General features: G+C 37.5%; 2 protein-coding genes across 4 annotated transcripts; one reads left to right on the forward strand and one right to left on the reverse strand.

The window, feature by feature from the left end:
• Positions 1 to 1,197: 1,197 nt before the first annotated feature.
• LOC130997567 (perakine reductase-like) lies at positions 1,198 to 6,748 on the reverse strand. The gene is made up of 8 exons (XM_057922935.1): positions 6,539 to 6,748; positions 5,881 to 6,051; positions 5,604 to 5,807; positions 5,266 to 5,438; positions 5,146 to 5,177; positions 1,879 to 1,943; positions 1,568 to 1,721; positions 1,198 to 1,469 (listed from the first exon to the last, which is right to left on the reverse strand). Exons 1-8 carry the CDS (start codon positions 6,596 to 6,598, stop codon positions 1,288 to 1,290), a joined length of 1,041 nt encoding a protein of 346 aa, XP_057778918.1. The 5' UTR covers positions 6,599 to 6,748; the 3' UTR covers positions 1,198 to 1,287.
• Positions 6,749 to 10,565: 3,817 nt separating this feature from the next.
• LOC130997579 (clathrin interactor EPSIN 2) lies at positions 10,566 to 18,092 on the forward strand. Of its 3 annotated transcripts, none has more exons than XM_057922959.1 (14): positions 10,566 to 10,758; positions 11,267 to 11,358; positions 11,639 to 11,690; positions 11,893 to 11,972; positions 12,049 to 12,127; positions 12,322 to 12,405; positions 12,500 to 12,645; positions 13,366 to 13,719; positions 14,806 to 14,847; positions 14,942 to 15,049; positions 15,123 to 15,328; positions 15,712 to 15,923; positions 16,153 to 17,104; positions 17,187 to 18,092. In XM_057922959.1, the coding sequence occupies exons 2-14, from the start codon at positions 11,324 to 11,326 to the stop codon at positions 17,693 to 17,695; spliced, it is 2,859 nt and encodes a 952-aa protein (XP_057778942.1). In that variant the 5' UTR covers positions 10,566 to 10,758; positions 11,267 to 11,323; the 3' UTR covers positions 17,696 to 18,092. The 3 variants fall into 3 exon arrangements, with proteins under 3 accessions (XP_057778942.1, XP_057778936.1, XP_057778927.1); XM_057922953.1 differs by having other exon boundaries at positions 10,567 to 10,761; positions 11,269 to 11,358; positions 15,120 to 15,328; XM_057922944.1 differs by having other exon boundaries at positions 10,567 to 10,758; positions 15,120 to 15,328.
• Positions 18,093 to 19,533: the final 1,441 nt, after the last annotated feature.

Consider the following 19,533-nt stretch of genomic DNA (forward strand, 5'->3'; position numbering starts at 1 on the left):
TCCACTTTACAATTTTGTCCCTTCAATTCACTTCAAAATCGAAAAAATTGAGGTGGATTTGCTTCACATCGGAGTTGCAGCGGATTTGCTTCTCTTGAAAACAATGCTGTCGGAATCTGAGCTCCCCACCGCCAATCCTCCATCTTTCTTCTTCTTCTTCTGTGTCAAAACAAAGGGCAATTTTTTTATTTATTTATTATTATTATTAGGGCTATAAAGAGTAAAATGAGGGCTATGAATAAAATGTCCCCAGTACTAACTGTATATTTTTGCAAATCAATTTATATGTCAATTAGGGCGTCGACTTCCAATTATCCAATATTTTCTTTAACGTTAATATAATAAATTTAAAATCTATACTAGTGGAGTGCGAATGTTTCTGTTTTGATGGTCTAAAATGAGTCATTCCGAATTTGTTTATTATTATTACTTTTATTTGTGAATTATGAAGATTTTGCTCTGATGAAACAAAAAATTTATTCACTATGATCAGAGTATTTTCAAATAAAATTATATAGCATGAGCTGACCTATAAATAAATAAAACCTACCCTAAAATTTTCTCCTCCAACGACCATTTCTTGAAGAGGTGAAAGAATGGAGGTATGATAGGAAAACATTAATCGGGTAGTTTTTTTTTTTTTTTTTTCAATGTTTGATCAAAACTAACTGAAGTAATTATTCCTACACGATTCTTTATTATCTTATTTGATTTATCATTGTATCTCCAAAATGTTCACTATTGAGGTAATATAAAGGATACCGCATATTAACAATTTGGTAGTTTGAGTTAATTTGCATGACTCATATCCTTTTGATCTAAATATAATTAGAAACATAATTATAATCATGATGAGGATAAAAATACTTAATTATATAGAAGAAATTTCAATGGAAAAGTAAATGTTTGCAAAGAAAGAAAAAGCAATCTCAGTCGTTGATCTTATTTAATCTAACAGTCAATGTTCGTTCATTAACGTTCAACAGAAATTGTGTTGAACTTATACAGGATTCGAACCCCCAAACCCCGAAACGTTTAACAAAATTATTGGTATGTTCAATCGCTTCTACTGACATGTTCATAACATGTTCAATATTTCTCCATTCTCTACTTATATTTATATATCATTCTCCATGGAACTTAACCCATATAAATATATATCAATCTTGAATAGCAAACGCCCAATGCACAGCCTGATTTCTTCCATCGATGAAAGCTAATTGGAGTAAAAGATGTGGGCATCTTCATGTTTATTGGAGTGTTCTTGCTACCTAAGGTGGATACATATCAGTTTTTATAGGGTGGGGTATCTGCTAGCTTGTATGTATACTTAGAAAAAATGCCATATTCCCTATCGCCACCAACTTCATCAACATTAATTGCTTCACCAATTTCTTTCAAGTCCTTTGCTTTCAGCTTCACTCCCAACGACGCAATGTTAGCTTCCAGATTTTGAATCTTGGTCGTGGCTGAAATATTTATCAACAAATTCTCTTGTGACATTTCATTTACAAAAAAAACAATAATACAATCCAAATAAAGGTTTCACTCATCAGTGGTACACTACCAGGGATGGGAACGACGTCGTGGCCTTGATGGAGAAGCCAAGCCAGAGCTAGTTGTGGAGGCGTGCACGAATGCTTAGCTGCTAAACCCGCAAACCGGACGTATATACTTCTGTTCTTTTCTTGATTGTCGCCCGTAAACCTCGGATGCAGCGTCTAACAACAACAACGACGACAACATCATATAAGAGCAAGAACAATGTGACGAAGATATGTGCAACAATTATGGGTATAATTATAATGAATGTTGAGTGAATTTAATTAGGTTAGATGCACCGTATATCTGGATGTACACTAAGTTTTTTGGCCTTACCAGGAAGCTCTCGGAAGGCAAGCTCTCCACCATTCCCTTTCCACCAAAGAATCCATGACCAAGTGGACTATATGCAGTGGCGGAGCCAGGATTTTTTTGGGGGGGGCTGAACTGTTACGGGGGTTCGGGGGCGGCAGCCCCCGTTTTTTTTTTTTTTTTGGGCATTCAATACATTTTAGACATTTTTTACTAAAATACAAATATAATAATAATAATAACAACATTTTCATAGATAATATAGTTCAAAACATTTACTAAAAAATTTTTTGGGGGCATTCAATACATTTTAGACATTTTTTACTAATCAAAATGATTGGGCGATTTCTCCTGTTCCAATTTTGACCCGGGAGAACATGGAATGGAGACGATTTTGATTGGGCGATTTCTCCTGTTCCAATTTTGACCCGATCTCGCAACAGGCGGCAGCCTCCACCGCCGCCGTCCCTCTCTCTTCTAACGGCGAGAATTGTTGCCGCCGTGACAGCAACACCTCTGCCTCAACTCTCTCTCTCTCTTTCAACCGAAGCAATCAGCACAAGCCCGGCGTTGACTTCCCGTCAGCCCGCCATCCGCGCTCGGTGCAACCTCGCCGCGGATTGACAGCAGCGACGCCAGCCGCGCCGCCGCATCTGCTGCTCGTCCGCTGAAGAACCGCAACCTGGCCGTTGCTGCTGTGCACTCTTCACAGCGGCGCAGCAGCAGCTGCTGCGAGCTTCTTCCTCGCGTGCTCCACCTCTTCCTCGCGACCTCTTCGCCCGATCTGCCCTCTTCTAACGGCGGAATCTGGACCGATTCGCGACTGAGACGGAGGCGGCGGCGACGGCAGGTAGATTCACATAGTGGTGGCTGCGAGCCTTAGCGGAGGAGCCGAATTTTTTGCAGGAGGAAACGGCTGAAAAAGTCGACCTCGTCGACCTCGTCGACCTCACGCCGCTGATTCCGATGGCGTCAAACGGCGGCAATGGCCCCTCCAGCGTTGGTTGGTTCCCGCCGCCATCTTTGGCTTCCGGTGGTCTCAGTTCACCGGGCGACAGAGGTGCGCTCAACCTGCCGGTCGTCTCTACAAATTTTCTCCCAAATACTCCTCGTTCATCCTTCGTTGTAGGAGAGAACTCCAAGACCGCTCCTCTGGATCGAAGTTCGGGTGTTGCTGCTCTTCCGAACCCTTCGATGGCCCCCCCGTCTGGTCCGAAGGTGTCGCCTCCTCCTCAGCCGAATGCCTCTTTTGCAGATAAGCTGAAGGCTAGGAATGGCAGTCTGACCAAGCAAGTTTCCAAACCTAGGGACGTCCCCGCTCATGACTATTCAATCCTCCGGCCGGAGTTGGTGGATCTCAAGCGTTGCCTTGTTTTGGACCCTTCTTTCCACCAACGACAAGTCCGGCGTTTCGCCCATGCGGTTCACGGCCGACTGATCTTCCGCAAAGGTGATTCACCTCGGTTTGCAGCGGATCTTTGGGAGGAACTTCAGCAGCTTTGGAAACCGTCTGCCGGTTGGTCAATTCATCCTCTCGGAAAAGGTTTCTTCACTTTTAATTTCACAACCGACGAGGATAAGGCAGCGGCTTTCACTAAAACGACTTGGCGTCTACGCTCAGGTATACTACATCTCCAGGCTTGGGTGCCGAATTTTGATCCCTACAAAACGCCTTCTACCCTTGTTCAGGTATGGATTAGAATATTTAACTTGCCGCATGAATATTGGCACCCAGAGGTTCTTTCCGGGGTCGCACGAGAAGTGGGAATGCCTATCTTGATTGATGGTCAGTCTGCACAGGCTCATGTGGGTCACTTTGCTAGAATTCTTGTTGAGTTAGATGTTTCGGCTGATATTCCTGAGGCTTTAGATATTAAGTGTGGCGACACTGACTTTACTGTCAAGTTTCGATATGAGAATTTGCCTTTTTACTGCTCTGTTTGCAATGTTGTGGGACATACTGCTAACCAATGCAGAAAGAGTAAAACGACCACGATGGGCTTTTCGGAACATCAGGGCCGGGAACGTGTTCACTACAAGGTGGATGACCATAGGGTTGATCCTCGTCCCTACACCGGAAATCAGGAATCTCCAGCAAGGGCTGCACAAGCTTTAGCTGAGATTGGACAGTCTTCAGATCCTACCTCATCCAATCCCTTTGCTGTGTTGGTTTCTCTTGATGGTGATGATAACATGGACAAGCCGCCTTCTGATGGAGGCCGAGCTTCAGATGCTTGCATCCCTCAGGACAGTCAGGGTAGAAAGGATATAGAACAGTCTGGTTCAGATGACGAAAAGAGCCAAATTGAGATAGTTGAGCAGGAACACAAGAGGACTTCTGCACCTCTGGTTGTTCAGCCGCTTGCTGTTATGACTGACAACAACGCTGTGCTAACTTTGACTGGGACGACAGGACCCATTTCTCGTACACGAGGGCGTCCGAAAGGGGCTATCACCAAGAAGGGGAGAGTTTCTGATTCTTCTATCAAGCACAGGCTCCGTCGTTTCATAATCAATGGCATGTCTTCGGATTTCCAAAATTCAGCACGCAGTGATGATATGCATGGCCCTGGTCTTGACACTTCTTCGCCTGTGGAGTTCCTGAATAAAGTGAAGTTTGCTCAGTCTGGAGGACAGATACTGCAAAACTTTGTGATCAACTCCTCTAACTCTACCGATGCAGCCCATGCTATGTCGGTTGTGGCCTCTTCAAAAATGAAGAAAAAATGGGGCGATTGGTTGGACGATGAAGAGGACGATGTTTTAGACGAGGGCGACCCGCTTAAAATATTCTCTTAGTCTTGGTTTCTTTTTTGGTTACCCGGGGTTTCTTGCGGGTTATTTTGCTTGTTTCCTTATGTATCAGGTCTCTCTTTTTTCCTTTTCTTTTTAATAAAATTTCCACTTCAGCAGACATTTTTTACTAAAATACAAATATAATAATAATAATAATAATAATAATAATAATAATAATAATAATAATAATAATAATAATAATAATAATAATAATAATAACAACATTTTCATAGATAATATAGTTCAAAACATTTACTAAATTTTTTTTTGGGGGCATTCAATACATTTTAGACATTTTTTACTAAAATACAAATATAATAATAATAATAACAACATTTTCATAGATAATATAGTTCGACATTTACTAAAAAAAATTTTGGGGGCACTCAATACATTTTAGACATTTTTTTACTAAAATACAAATATAATACTAATAATAATAACAACATTTTTATACATATTATATATAAAAAAAAAATCAAAATTTGGGCCCCTGACTATATGCTACTATACCAATTCCAAGTTGCCTTCAAGAAAAACTTGTGCATAAGAATAACATACACTTTGTATCACAAAAAAAAAAAAAAAAAAAAAATTGCTAAATTTGGGACCAACCTACAAAGTGGAACAACATCCTCCTCAATGTCTCGACTCCACAGAGAATACTCCATCTGCACTGCGGTGATGGGATGCACCGCGTGCGCCCTCCTGATCGTGCCAGCACTAGCTTCCGACAACCCAATGTACCGTATCTTCCCCTCCTCGACCAGCTTCTTCAGCTCCCCCATCTGGCCATCTTCAAGAAACGCAAAAAAAAGGGAGTTTCAGAAGAAGTCAGACACCCAGTGGGATGGATCCAGGGGGTGCAGGGGGGAGCACGAGCACCCTAAGCCCCCCGTAGGGAACCTAATGTCTTAAGTTCTCTAACAAGCTCAAGCTAATACTATACCCACAGTTTCCTCTATTGGCACAGATTGATCAACGCGGTGCTGGTAGTAGAGATCAATGTAATCCACATCAAGGCGCCTGAGGCTGGCTTCAATGCATTGTCTGACATACTGAGGATCTCCCCTGACCTCAGCACGGGCCTTGTCGGCCATACAAATGCCGAATTTGCTTGCTAGCTGGACTTGCTCGCGAGGCAGATCTTTCAAAGCCTGCAGCAATTAACCACAACAAAATTTGAAATTTGAGAAAGAGATGAGAAAGGCTTGTTGTTGGTGTTATTACCTTCCCAATCATGATCTTATTGTCACCATCCTTTCCGTAGAGATCAGCAGTGTCGAAGAATGTTATGCCCTTGTTGAATGCTTGTTTCAGAATCGCGCCCCCGGCTTCGTGGGAGAGGGGAGCGTTCAGTATGCCTGAGAGGCTCCCACAGCCCAACCCCAGTCTAGAAACCTGAACAAAGTTTTCTTTCAAATAATCAATCCTATAGTGTAAATTCAGTATGTAAGAGCCTCTTGGATGATCATAACAAAGGTCAATTCCTAATTAATGACTTTTTTAGATATGTTATTTAAAGAGGAATACTAGCCATTAATCTTCTTGATCACAATCTTGAATATGGTTGCACAATCATATATATACACCAGCTAATATTTGTACACAAAATTTTTGGGTTTAACAAAATCTGTTTCTAACGAATTATCTCAGGAAGACAAATTGAGAATTCGGAGGTGAATATTACAAATTACTTTTCATACAGCTGATAAGAAGAAAGCACCAAAACTTTTCCATTGTATTTTACAAATTCATAGTTACCAAAAAAAGACATTGCATTTTGCAAAGGAACAATGCATCAAAACCTTTCTAACAGCAGAAAACCATTATATATCTTATATGTATTCATCATTAATGCTAATTAAAATTTGTATTTTTCCTTTACCTCCAAACCTTGGGAGCCCACTTTCAGTCTTGGCACTTTAATTCCAGTACTATGCTCCATTGTTCTCACCAACCAAAGCCTTCTCCTGTAAAGTTAAGTGAGAGAGAGAGAGGAGCATGTAAAGGAAAACTGATGATGATAGGGGGAGAGAGACATGAAGAGGACATTTTGTCAACTATGAATTTTTTTGACGTTGTTGGTAGGGACAGAGCAACAACTGTTATCATAAATTATTGTTGCCATATATTTTGTCAGTAGTAGTTGAAGGATTCTAGTATGTTTAAGCTTGGTGGGGGCTCAAGCCCCTCCTCACTTTTGACTGTGTCCGCCATTACCAAGGCTTAAGATTGTTCAATGTTAATTCTCAAAAGAAAAAGATTGTTCTATGTTAAAGTGTGCTGTATTCTTTTTATAAATCTTAAAACCTAAATTTTTAGTATTGTTATATGCCAATCATCTACAATCTATACTAATAGAAAAGAGCTTAAGCATCCTAATTCCTAAGGCACAACTTGTGGATTGCCTATTTTACTCCTATTACATATTTTATTTTAAGGTTATTTTACATATTATATATTTATAAGAATATATTAATTCATTAGATATTACACTTAATCTATGTGATATATATCTATAGCTATTGATATATATATATATATATCCATTCAATAAAATTATCTAATAAAGTAATAAATTAATAGATTTTTTAAAATAATAGATTATCAAATAAAATAACATTAATTACAAATACAACGTAGGTTCTTTCTGCTAGTGTAATAAAAAGTGTGGAGTAATATTATAAGGCAATAGAGGATCGGAATGGAAAAAGTGTGCGTTCGAGTTTGATTCAATTCATGAAATTAGGAGAGTGTGTTCTAAATTTGCAATAAGAAATGTGTTTCGGAAGAAGAGAAAATGTCCTGATTCTGGGGATAAACTTTTGTTGTAGTAATGTGTAGATACGTCTTCTTTTTGGTAATTTAGTCATTAAACTTTTATTTAGTTTCATTTGGATTGCTCAATTGTAAAATAATCGCATCCAATCATGGAAGTTTGACTACCAAATTTCAACACAACGACTTGAATAATCCAAACGAATCAAATATAATTTCATGAAAACAAAGTGTCCTTGTAGTGAAAACTACAAATTTTGTAAAAATGTGAGAATTATTAAAACTATTCCATCTATTGTAAAAATTAATGTATCCACTGCTAAATTTACTATATAAAAAAAAAAAAATCCACCCTTTCAAAATTCGAACACAATTATAAATTATTGCATTCATCCATTAAGATGATGCACCCACTATAAATTTTATTATTTTAATGATCGAAAGGTTGAAAATAATGTTTTAATTTTATTTTATTTAGTGATTCTTAATTGAACTCATCCTCTCTCTGTATATATATCCTAAATTATCCAATAATAAATGTTTCTTTATTTTTGAAACAAGAGTATTACTCAAGAAGGTTGTAGGCTTGTAGCTACAATATCAGTAAGCCACAAAGAAAACTTAGCAATCCAATAACAAAACCGCGTATAATTCACAGCAAACTTTGCAAGTGAATGAACCTGGTTCGCTTCTATTGAAGTGTCCCACATTGGATTGGAGATAGTTGTATGAGCCACTTTATATGGTGAGGCAACTATCTCCCTTATAAAGCCTTTTAAGGAAGGAATGAGTTAAATATCCATTTTTAACATGGTATCAAAGCCAACCCAATCTAATGATGGGCCCTCCAATATCGTTGTCAACAGATGGCGTTTGGGATAGTTCACGTTGCGCCAACAGATGGCTTTGGCGTTTGGGATAGTTCACGTTGCGCGTGCGGGGGTGTATTGAAGTGTCCCAATAACGTTTGGGATAGTCCACGCTGCGCGTGCGGGGGTATTGAAGTGTCCCACATTAGATTGGAGATAGTGGCATGAACCACTTTATATGTTGAGCAACCCTCTCCCTTATAATGCCTTTTAAGGGAGAAATGTGCCCAATATCCATTTCTAACAGCCTCAACATAGTACAGTATCTCCCATAACATTACCTCAACATAGTACAATATCTCCCATAACATTACCCCAAAATCTAAAATAATGCTTCTTCATCGATAAAAGGCTTTTCCTCGAGACGGAAATATCGTTCATTAATAAAATAAAATCCGAAAATTCAATCTCCATAAATCAAAATGGTCAATTATCATACCAAACCACAGTATCATCTAAAGTTCTATGTGCCGCTCTATTGATAGTAATAAATAAAGGGCAACTTTTGTTGATTTATATATTCATTATAAATAAAAGGGAGCTTTTATCCTACAAAGCTCCCAGCATTATGATTATGAGCATTATGATTCCCTTTTGCATAATATGCTTTTCACATTTCCTGCATCCTCGTTGATGTCATTATTGCACGTTCTACCAATAAATTTAATTATATTATTATGTGGGACTGTAAATTAAGAAAAACTAAACCTTGTTATTTGGATTTATAGGTAGTCGGTTCTATTAGAATTGTCAATTTTGCCATCCTTTGTCAATTGAGTACAATTACGGTCAAGTTAGTATTATTTTGGTCCAAATAAGTGACACGACAAAGATGTTTTGATTTCATTACCCTAATTATCTCAAAAAATATGCCAAGCTAGGAATGGGGCAGATAAATTCGAGTTTATATTAGTATTTGATTGTTTTTACAATTTACTATATTTGTGCCTGCAAATTTGTATTTGTACTTTCATTTTATTTGTTCGCTCCAAATTGTGATATTGAAATATTTTCTATGAAGACATAACAAACAATAAAATTAGGACCACGTATACAAAAAATAATTAGGCATCATCATCGTCATCTTCTTCTTCTTCTTTTGAGACATTGTTTTGCTATTTCTTTTTAAGTGTTGAATATAGAATGAAAATAATAAAAATCAAGTTTACATAGGGTTGATTTGTATAAGTATGTGTACATCGCTACAGAGAAATGGGTCAATCAAATACACACATGTTTGTTATATCACCTAATTTTGATCGTAATAATAATTTAACTACAATTTTATTCGTTTGAAAAATATACCTAATTAAATCGACAATTTGGAAGAAGAAAAAAAAAGAAACGCTAAATCGAGAAAGCATGCCTATGTTTGGCCCCCCAACCTTAAATATTAGACCATTTGAAAATACTAATCATTACAATTTTTGTAATTGATCAATATGATCTGTGGAGGGAAGAAAATGTGAGTAATGTCGATGATTATTTTGTTTACTAGATTTAATCCTCACTTTGGCTCAAATAAAAAAATAAAAAAAAAATCCTCACTCCCAATTAAGAAGTAGATGTTGAGAGTTCACGGTATTAATTGTGCGTGTTATTCCATAATATTGCAATAAACTTTCATATTGCGGAGGGAGTAATTATGGGTCTTACTAACAAAATTAATGAATAAGAAGCATTAGTTGCACCTCGATCGTCACCAATTTTACCATGAGTTTTTTGTTTGTTCGTTTTTGTTTTTTTTTTAATCCCTTTTTTGTTTATAGTTTCTCGAATAAATTGACTTGAGCTAATTGAATAGTGTGTAATCTTAAACAATTTAATTTCGAATAATAAAAAATATAGATATATTTTAATTTTAAATACAAAAATTATATCATAAAATTAGATATACTACATATTATAATAAATTAATTTCAAACTAAATCATACGCATATGAATGAATCATAAATGTGTAGATTTTGATGAGAGTTGGTATACGTGTAAAATGCGGTCGCTAGCTACGAGCCTACGACTCGGTTTTGGCTGTACGGCTGTACCCCACCACACACCTATAAAACAACATTTTACATTTTTTTTTTTAAATACGGCTATTATTGCTGAAGAAAAAAAAAGAAAAAACAAAACAGAAAACCTAGAGGGAAAAACAACGCGAATAAAACAACATTTTACATTTCAAACTACACTTTACTCCATTTTATTTCATTTATTTACTACCACAGTGTTTTTAAGTTTTTAACTATAATTAGAATTTCCAACTAAAGACAGCTAATTTCCATTCAATTCGACGAATTTTCTTTCACGGAGCATCTCTTTTTCCTTTTCATTTCGCCTTACAATCTCCCTCTCCCTCCCTCTCTCTCTCCTCCCCTCTCGATCTCGATCTCGACAGCCATTCATCAACGCCATATCTTCAGATCTAGCATACGGTGAAGGAGGCTGTGAATTTCTCAGGCATGACCTTCTTCGTTTTTTAAGGATTTTGTTAAGCGTTTTTATATTATCGTATTTACTGGATCTTCAATCATGTTTATATGGCTTCAGATCTAATTTCCGGTATCTGTATGTATGGAATTTAGCTTATTCGTCACCTGTGTGATTGTAGCTGATGTTTTCGATGTGAATTGGTTTTTTATTTTATGTGGATGGAATCGTTTGTGTATTACGGGGATTTTTGGTTGTGATTTCTTACATTGTTATTCTGTTATGATTGTTCCTTGTTTTTTTTTCTTTTTCCCTCTGTCCATTGGTATCCCGTTTTGGTGGTAGATTTTGTTAGAAAGATCATTGCTTGCGTGACTTTCAATTTCTGCGCTCTAATTCATTCCAGCGAAATGATGGAATCGCGATATTTTATTTTAGAAATTGATCTGTATCATTTTGGAAGTTGCAATTGTGATTCAATGAAGAGAGAAAATTGCTGTGCTTTATTTAAGTATACCGTTTTCTTTTGGCTTCACAGGCAAAAAAAATTGATCGAGTGAGTTAGCTAATTCGGCATCTCTCAGGCAAGGGTGGAATGAAGAAAGTTTTTGATCAAACTGTCCGTGACATGTAAGTTCCTCTTTTACTTTATTCGCTGAATATGTTGCCTTTGCACTTTATTTAATGGGTAGTCTTCCCACTGTTATTTGATATAGTCTTAAATTTATCCCCTGTCTAGATTATAGAAATAGATCTAAGGAGACTACTCTGAATATAGAACTGCTGATCTATCAAGCTGGCACAACATATATAGATTTACCATTCAGATATTGTGGTGACTTAGTTAAATCATGTCTTAGTTTTGGTGGCCAAACATTTTATTAGGACTGTTTTGTTTGTCATCTTGCAGTAAGAGAGGGGTCAACAAGAAAGTTCTTAAAGTCCCTTCAATAGAACAGAAGGTAATTTATCTATGTTTCCTTTTTGATTGACTTTCTCTTTGCACTTCACATTCTGATCTTCTTTATTTTCTTTCTATGGACATGTTTTGGCCATATTGTGTATTTTAAAATATAATAGTAGTAATGAGCTGTGTGATGCCTAGCTAGTTCTTGTCAGCGGTCTTAACTCTTAAATGATGCTTGTTTTTTTTTTTCCCTTTAGGTTCTTGATGCAACTAGCAATGAGCCCTGGGGTCCCCATGGATCCCTTCTTGCTGATATTGCTCAGGCAACTAGAAACTAGTAAGTTCAGGCTGACTCAACATACTTCACCTGGGTTACTTTTCATGTACAAGTATTGAGTTTTGCTTTTTAACAGTCACGAGTATCAGATGATCATATCAGTAATATGGAAGCGTATAAATGATACTGGAAAAAATTGGCGGCATGTCTACAAGGTTTGTCTTCCTTAATTTGGGATTTCCTTTTTGGTAACCATTTTAATGTTTTGGCATCTTATTTTGTACATTCACGAGACAACTCTGATTTGTATTCTGATGTACCTGTTTTGCAATATTCTTAAAGATTGTGCTTTTTGGTAGGTGCGATCTTCTTACAACCAAATCATTGTTTTTTGCTGATTTATCTGCAGGCATTGACTGTCTTGGAGTACTTGATAGCCCATGGTTCCGAGCGTGTCATAGATGATATCAAAGAACATGCATACCAAATATCAGTTAGTTTCTTTATTATATGAATTCTTTTCTTATAGAGCTTCACCTTGGATGTAAGTTAATGGGTGGTGTTTCTATCTTTTCCACTTTCCATAGACTTTGTCCGATTTCCAATACATTGATTCCAGTGGAAGAGACCAGGGTAACAATGTTAGAAAGAAATCTCAGAGCATAGTAGTTCTTGTAAATGATAAGGAAAGAATACAAGAGGTTCGTCAGAAGGCTGCTGCTAATAGGGACAAGTAAGTTGTACAATCTCTCTGATTGCATGCATCACATAGCCTGCATCTTCAACTTATTCTTAATGACATAAATATTAGGTTCTGTTCTGCATAATGAATCATTATCTTCAGTAATTATTTTGCTATGTGAAGGTTGTGTTTGCAAACATTCTTTGGTTACTAAATGCCTGCATGTATACAAGTACTGAATCGTGTTCCTCGATAGTGCTTCATCTAGATTAACTTCTCCAATTGTGAGGTACTGAGTTTTAGGTTTTGAAATTTCATAGTTATGCTTTTTTAAAATGTTTTTGGGGATTAATCTACTTCGGGTTGTGTTTGTGAATGAAAATTTTCCAAGCACGATTTTAGCGTTAAAACCACTCATATTTCAAGTTTGAGTTGTGCGAGCAAGGTATCTTAGGGAGCTGTGCCTATGTCCTTTTCTATGGACTCCTTAGGGAGCTAGGGTTTTCGCGATGATTTTTTTGCTGCACAATAGAGCATAATTAAATGCTCGGTATACATAAAGTTGATTTATCTCTTGGAAGTCTCATTTCTTTTTCTTTCTGTATTTTATTCATTCATCTGCCTATGCATCCTCAGATGTCTCATGTTTGTATTACTTGGTGTCTTTTTTTTCCCCCTAAAGCATGCTGCAAATTATCATAAACCAAAATAACTTCTGGTTTATCATTAGTGAAGTTGTGTACATGTTGTTTTGACATTATATTTTAACAGATTCCGCAGTACTCCTACTGGTGGTATGTATCATCCTGGCTCCGGAGGGTATGGAGACAGATATGATGATGATCGATATGGAAACCGAGATGATGATAGGAATGGCTATGGGAGAGATAGAGAATGGGGTTCTAGAGATGAGGATAGATATGGTCGGTATGGAGAATCATATGGCCGTGATGGAGACAGGTATGGTAGAGATAATGAGGAGCGATTTGGCCGAGATGGATACAAGGATGATGAGTACCGAGGAAGAAGTCAAGGCAATGATGACTATAATTATGGATCAAGAAGTAGAAGTGCTGATCGAGAGAGAAATCCTGCAAATGAGGATGATGGCCAATATTCTTCCAGGTTTGCTGAGTCTCTATTTCCCCATATTCAGTGAATTTGTTCGACTTAATTTCCTTGGTGACCATGTTGAACATTTTCTGTGCTACGAGAAGAGTGATTTTACTGATTGTTGTGATGAATTTATTCCCAAAATTGATAAAAACATGTTCGACCGTGTTGAGATTTTTTTTCAGCAGTTACTAAGGGAATAATGGGAGGGTTTTTGTGAACCATAATGTCAATCAAATATCAGGTTGTGAATAATATAACTGAACCAAAATTTTAGTAGTGATTGGCCTAAAATGTGTGTTTGAATTTAAAATGTTTTATTGCGCCTCTAGAAAATAACTCATTGACAACATTTTAACTTCTTCAATCTTTTAAACATAGGCTGATGATAAGCGCTTTTGAAGTGGATTTCTCCTAATTCACTCAAAATAGAAAGAAATTAGAAATAATGTAGCTTGCGAAACAGGTCTGCTTCATGTTTAACATGTTAAGTGTGTTATTGTATTCTTCAATCTGCAACCTTTTCGTTTAAGCTAATATAATGGCCGTTTGGATTAGAAATGCAATGATTAAAAATTACAACTAGCAACTGGTCTGCAAGCTTTAATATGTTTCGTGAAGGTTGAACGAACTTAATTATTTGGGACCTCATGCTGGTAAACATATAAAATGTTCCAGAGAAAATGAAAAATATGTCTAGCCACGCCAATACTGTTGCTTAAATTGTCTCATTGTATGAAAAACAGTAACAAACCTGTAAATATTGCTTGATATTTTCTTTGTTTGAAGATATAAGAGCTAAAGAGAATGAAATAAGGATGTGACATCTGCTAGAAGAGAATTGAAGACTTGGTGCTGAAATAAAGAACCGAGAACCTGTTAAAACACCTTTTTTGGACCTGCAAACACTTACTAAATATGCGTAGCAGGTTCCCGCAAGAATCATGGATGCTGATGCTCCTTTGAATTGTATTCTGCTCACCTTTTGCCACCAAATTAGAGTGCTAGCTAGGATCACTACCTTATTGCTTACATGGCCCTACTGTGTGATGTCGTCTATATTGAAATGTGAATTTTACGAGTTTTTCCCCTTTTCAGAGGAAGTGGTGCAAGAGCTGATGAGCAATCTCAAGATGGAAGGTATTTCAATTGATCTATTTTGATGTATTGTTTTAATGTTCTTATGAAACGATTATTAACCAAAGTTGTTAAATTTGTTTGATTTTTAAATCAGTACTGCTGGGAAGAAGCTTGAAAACAGATATTCTGGGCAAAGTGCTGATGCACCTCCTAGTTATGAGGATGCTGTTGGTGGCACCCACAGTCCTTCATACAATGAAAGGTAAGATTTCCTGTATATTTGCCTTCCACCTTTTTCAGTTTGTGCATTAGTTCTGAATCCATATCATTAGTAGGGATGGAGAATCGTCACAAGCATACGCCCCTAAAGTATCCTCAAAAGACGCTAGCCCAAGCCATACAACCGCAGCTGCTCCACACCCTATTCCTGCTTCACCTCCTGCTTCAGCATCCCCTCCTACTTCAGTGCAGACTACAGCTCAGCATAGCAACCGGGAAGTTGATGGATTTGATGAATTTGATCCTAGAGGTTCATTTTCAGGTAAAGAGCTGTTCCTTACAAATTTTGAGGGTAATGTCATTTGGTAGATGCGTGTCTAAAAACATAATGACTGTAGTAATCTGTATCAGATTTTGTTGACATTTCAGTTATTTTGGTTGTTATTTTTGCATTGAATATCAAATCCACTAATTATAACTTTTAATCAATAGTCAAATAATTTTAAGTGGTTCCCTGACCAATAAAAAATGTAAAACTAAGATATTAGATGCTGTTGCTCCTCTGATTTGACATCGTATGATTTCTTGGTACTACATATTCTGGACTTGTTATGATTTTGTTTTCATTTATTTACATACCATTGGTAAGCTACCAGATGTTGAAGGCTCATTCTTCTTTTCTATGATCTTCAAATATTTGAATAGCTGCCCCTGCCACATCTAATGGTATTACTCCTGCTACATCTGCTGTGGAAATGGATTTGTTGGGTTCTCTCTCTGAGCCTTTTTCTTCAAATCCACTGGCTCTCGTGCCTGTTGGGCAGCCTGATGCTGCATCTGAAGCTAATCCAAATGCAGGCTTTGCCTCTGGACCCACATTTGAAGGTGGGCCACCACCAGCAGCGACTAACAATCAGGTACTTTTATGATATTGCTTTCTGACTGATGACATGTTTCATATACAAATAATTTTTTTAGTGCATACATCTAGTGAAGTAGTTAATTGTGAGCAATTCGCATGTCAAATCAGAAATGACGAAATGGAACCAGGCAAAAAACTTCTTTTGGCTTATTGCTGTGAACTGCACATGTGGTTTGGTGTGAACATATGGAAATTTCACCCATTTATTCCTGATTTTGTTTCAGCCTTTCGATGATCCATTTGGTGATGGTCCTTTCAGAGCTATTACTTCTACAGATGGTGCACCAACTGAACAACAGATCAATGCATCCTCTAATTCCTTCACTGCAAATTCCAATCAGGGCCTCGATGTGCCTCAGTCAGTTCCTCAGAAAGCAGCAACTGAAGCTGGGGGCACTTTTTATGATGCAACAAACATGCCATCTGGCCCTTTTGGAATGCCACCCACTACAAGCACACCATTTCCACAACAGGAGTCATCAACTCCTAACCACGATATTGATATATTAGCAGATATTCTACCTCCCTCCGCCCCCCAATCTTTTGTTAATACACAAACTGGTTACCAAGCTGCACCAAACCAATCTGTGCCTCACAGTGGCTTTCCACCTCAAACCAATCAACCCACAATGCAGCCATCTCTTAGTGGTCAGTATGCACCCCAAAATGGTTTTCAAGCACAACCTGGCCAACCTGCTGGTTTTCCTACTCAACTTGGACAGCCTTCATTGCAAGCGAACTATCCTCCTCAACCATCACACTCTGTTCCACAAGCAGGCTTTCCTTCTCAAACTATGGCTTTAGCCCTCCATGGTCAAGCTGGTCAGGCACCACTTTCAGGTTTTCCTTCTCAAGGTGGTTCTATGCAGCCAAATCAGCAAAACTCGAACTTCTATGGAGTTTACCAACATCAATCAGTGGCTGCAGTTCCAGCTGGTGGGTACATGGTTCCTCCTACTTCCACAGGAGTTTCTACAAATCAAAATTTCCTTTCACATATGGGTTCTCAAGCTCCGCAAGTACAATCAAGTAGTCTCGTAGTTCCAGTGTCAGTTACTCAAGCTTCAACAGGTTCTGCTGTAGCTCCTAAACCGTCCTCGGACAAGTTCGAGACTAAGTCCACTGTTTGGGCCGACACTCTGAGCCGTGGATTGGTCAATCTCAATATTTCTGGATGTAAGTTCTGGCATTTTCACTTTCATTTTCTCATTGAGTACATTTCATCATTGAGCCTAAATTATTAATGAAATTTATGCAGCAAAAACAAATCCATTGGCTGATATTGGAGTTGATTTTGATGCCATAAATCGCAAGGAGAAAAGGATGGAAAAACAACCAGCAACAACTACTGTAGTATCTACAGTTACCATGGGCAAAGCAATGGGCTCTGGATCTGGTGTTGGACGTGCTGGTGTAGGTGCTCTGAGGCCTCAGCCAAACCCAATGATGAGTTCTGGTATGAATTATGGCATAGCTGGTGGTCCTGGTGGGGGCATGGGGATGGGCATGGGGATGGGCATGGGCATGGGCATGGCGATGGGTGGCTACGGGGGAAGCCAACCAATTGGAAGAGGGATGGGGATGGGACCTGGTATGGGTATGAATATGCCAGGAACTATGGGTATGGGAATGAACATGGGTATGGGCCCGGGAATGAACACGCAACAGCCTATGGGACATCCTCCAGGAAGTACCATACCTGGCGGCTACAATCCTACAATGGGAGCTGGAAATTACAGTCAACAACCATATGGTGGTTACCGATGAGCTTAGCAACTACAGAGCACTGTGGTAAGCTGATATTGCTGGTTTATTTTTTTAGAGAAAACGAGTCCCCCCACCCATAAACGTGGATTTACGATCAAATATTGCAACCAACAAGTTTCTCTTCACTTGTATTTTTTATGTTGGCTGTGTGTAACGTGTGTGTATTCATTCTTTTTGGGGTTTTGTTTTCTATATGATATATTTTTGGGTCACAAAGAGCTATTGTACGTGCCCCATAGTTCTATAGCTGTTGCTGCGTGATCTTGTATATTATCAGTATCTAGGTTTACCTCTCTCAGGTGGCTAATTTTTTTGTTGTGATGTTCCTATGCACCATTTTGACAGTGCAGTTGAAAGGTGATTGCTTACCATGAATAAATTCGACATTCGTTTTTCATTCCACAGCTAAGATTCGGTTGTTGGTTTCTTCAATATGATCATTTCTGGATGAAACAATCATTTGCATATGTTTATCTTTGATTTGGATGAGCAATGCACAATAATGTTTCAGGCAATTGAATTGATTATATTAGTTTGCAAGTAAATTTGGAAACGTTTTGTGAAACCAGAAATATGTTGAATCTACTTGTGTGCTCGAGTCGTTTGACAGGCACCGATTTGAATGCACAACTTTTGACCCTATTTGTATTTGCAACACCGATTTTTGTATTAATATCATATAATCATACTCCCTCTGTCCACGAAATGACTATCTATTTGAGGAGGGCATGGGTTTTAAGAAATGTATTGAGTGTAGCGTGAATGGTTTTACTTTTTTAAAGTGTATTAATTAAAGAGTTTTTTGGGGTACATTTGCCAAAAAGAAAAATGAGTACTCATTTCGTGGACGGCCGGAGTATTTGAATGCACAACTTTTGACCCTGTTTGTATTTACAACACTGTTTCAATATGTATTAAGAGCATCTACAGTGATAGAGCCTATTTGAGGCTCTAAAAGGAGGTGGTTTCCATTTAAGAGCCTTCACTCCTGGGCTCTAAAAATTTCATTATATTTCATGCAAACAAATTAATGTATTCAATTTTAAAATCAAACTGTTTATTAAATTAACAATTTTAACATTACATTAATCTAATAAATAAAAGTATTACAATAAACATAAAAATCAAAATAAAAGAAAAGATAAATAAAAAAGTTGAAAAAATAAAATAAAAAATAATTAATCCTACCCCATCCCCCGTCCCTCCATTGTTCTTTCTCTTCTTTTTTTCTTTTTATTCTCTTTCTTCGCCATCGCATTTTTTCTTCTTCATTCTATGTGAAAATTTTGCCGCTCCCATCCCGGACTTTCTTCTTATGTGAAAATTTTGATTTTTTTATTTATGACGTGTGCTATGTATGTGCCTTACTCAAAACCCTTCAAGCCCGACGTGAAGGATACAACCCGGTATGAGCCTCGATGGTGTGACAACGAGAGGGCGGCTCTAGCGGCAGGGCTCGATGCAACTGCTAGAGCCGGCTACAAATGGTCTAAGGTATTATACAGTTTTTTTGATTTATTGTAATTAGTATCATTCCAATATCTCTGATCATCGAAAATTGGACGTAGATATTTTTAATTTCATACATTTTATAACTTTCCACCTAGATTTATTTTTCCACATATATATAATTTCTTATGCCAAACAATTAAACCATCTTTTAAGCATATTGGGTCATTGTATATGTGTTGTTTCAAATCTAGTATCCTGTTAAATATAGCAACAACTATTGTACTAGTTGCTTGATAATTTTGTAGTTTGTTAGCAGCCATAATGGATAATGTTAACATAGTAAACAAACATATTACATTTTATTTTATCATATTTCAATGGTAAAA

The sequence above is a fragment of the Salvia miltiorrhiza genome, chromosome 1 (genome assembly GCF_028751815.1).
Source record: "Salvia miltiorrhiza cultivar Shanhuang (shh) chromosome 1, IMPLAD_Smil_shh, whole genome shotgun sequence".
In the NCBI taxonomy this organism is placed as follows: Eukaryota; Viridiplantae; Streptophyta; class Magnoliopsida; order Lamiales; family Lamiaceae; genus Salvia; species Salvia miltiorrhiza.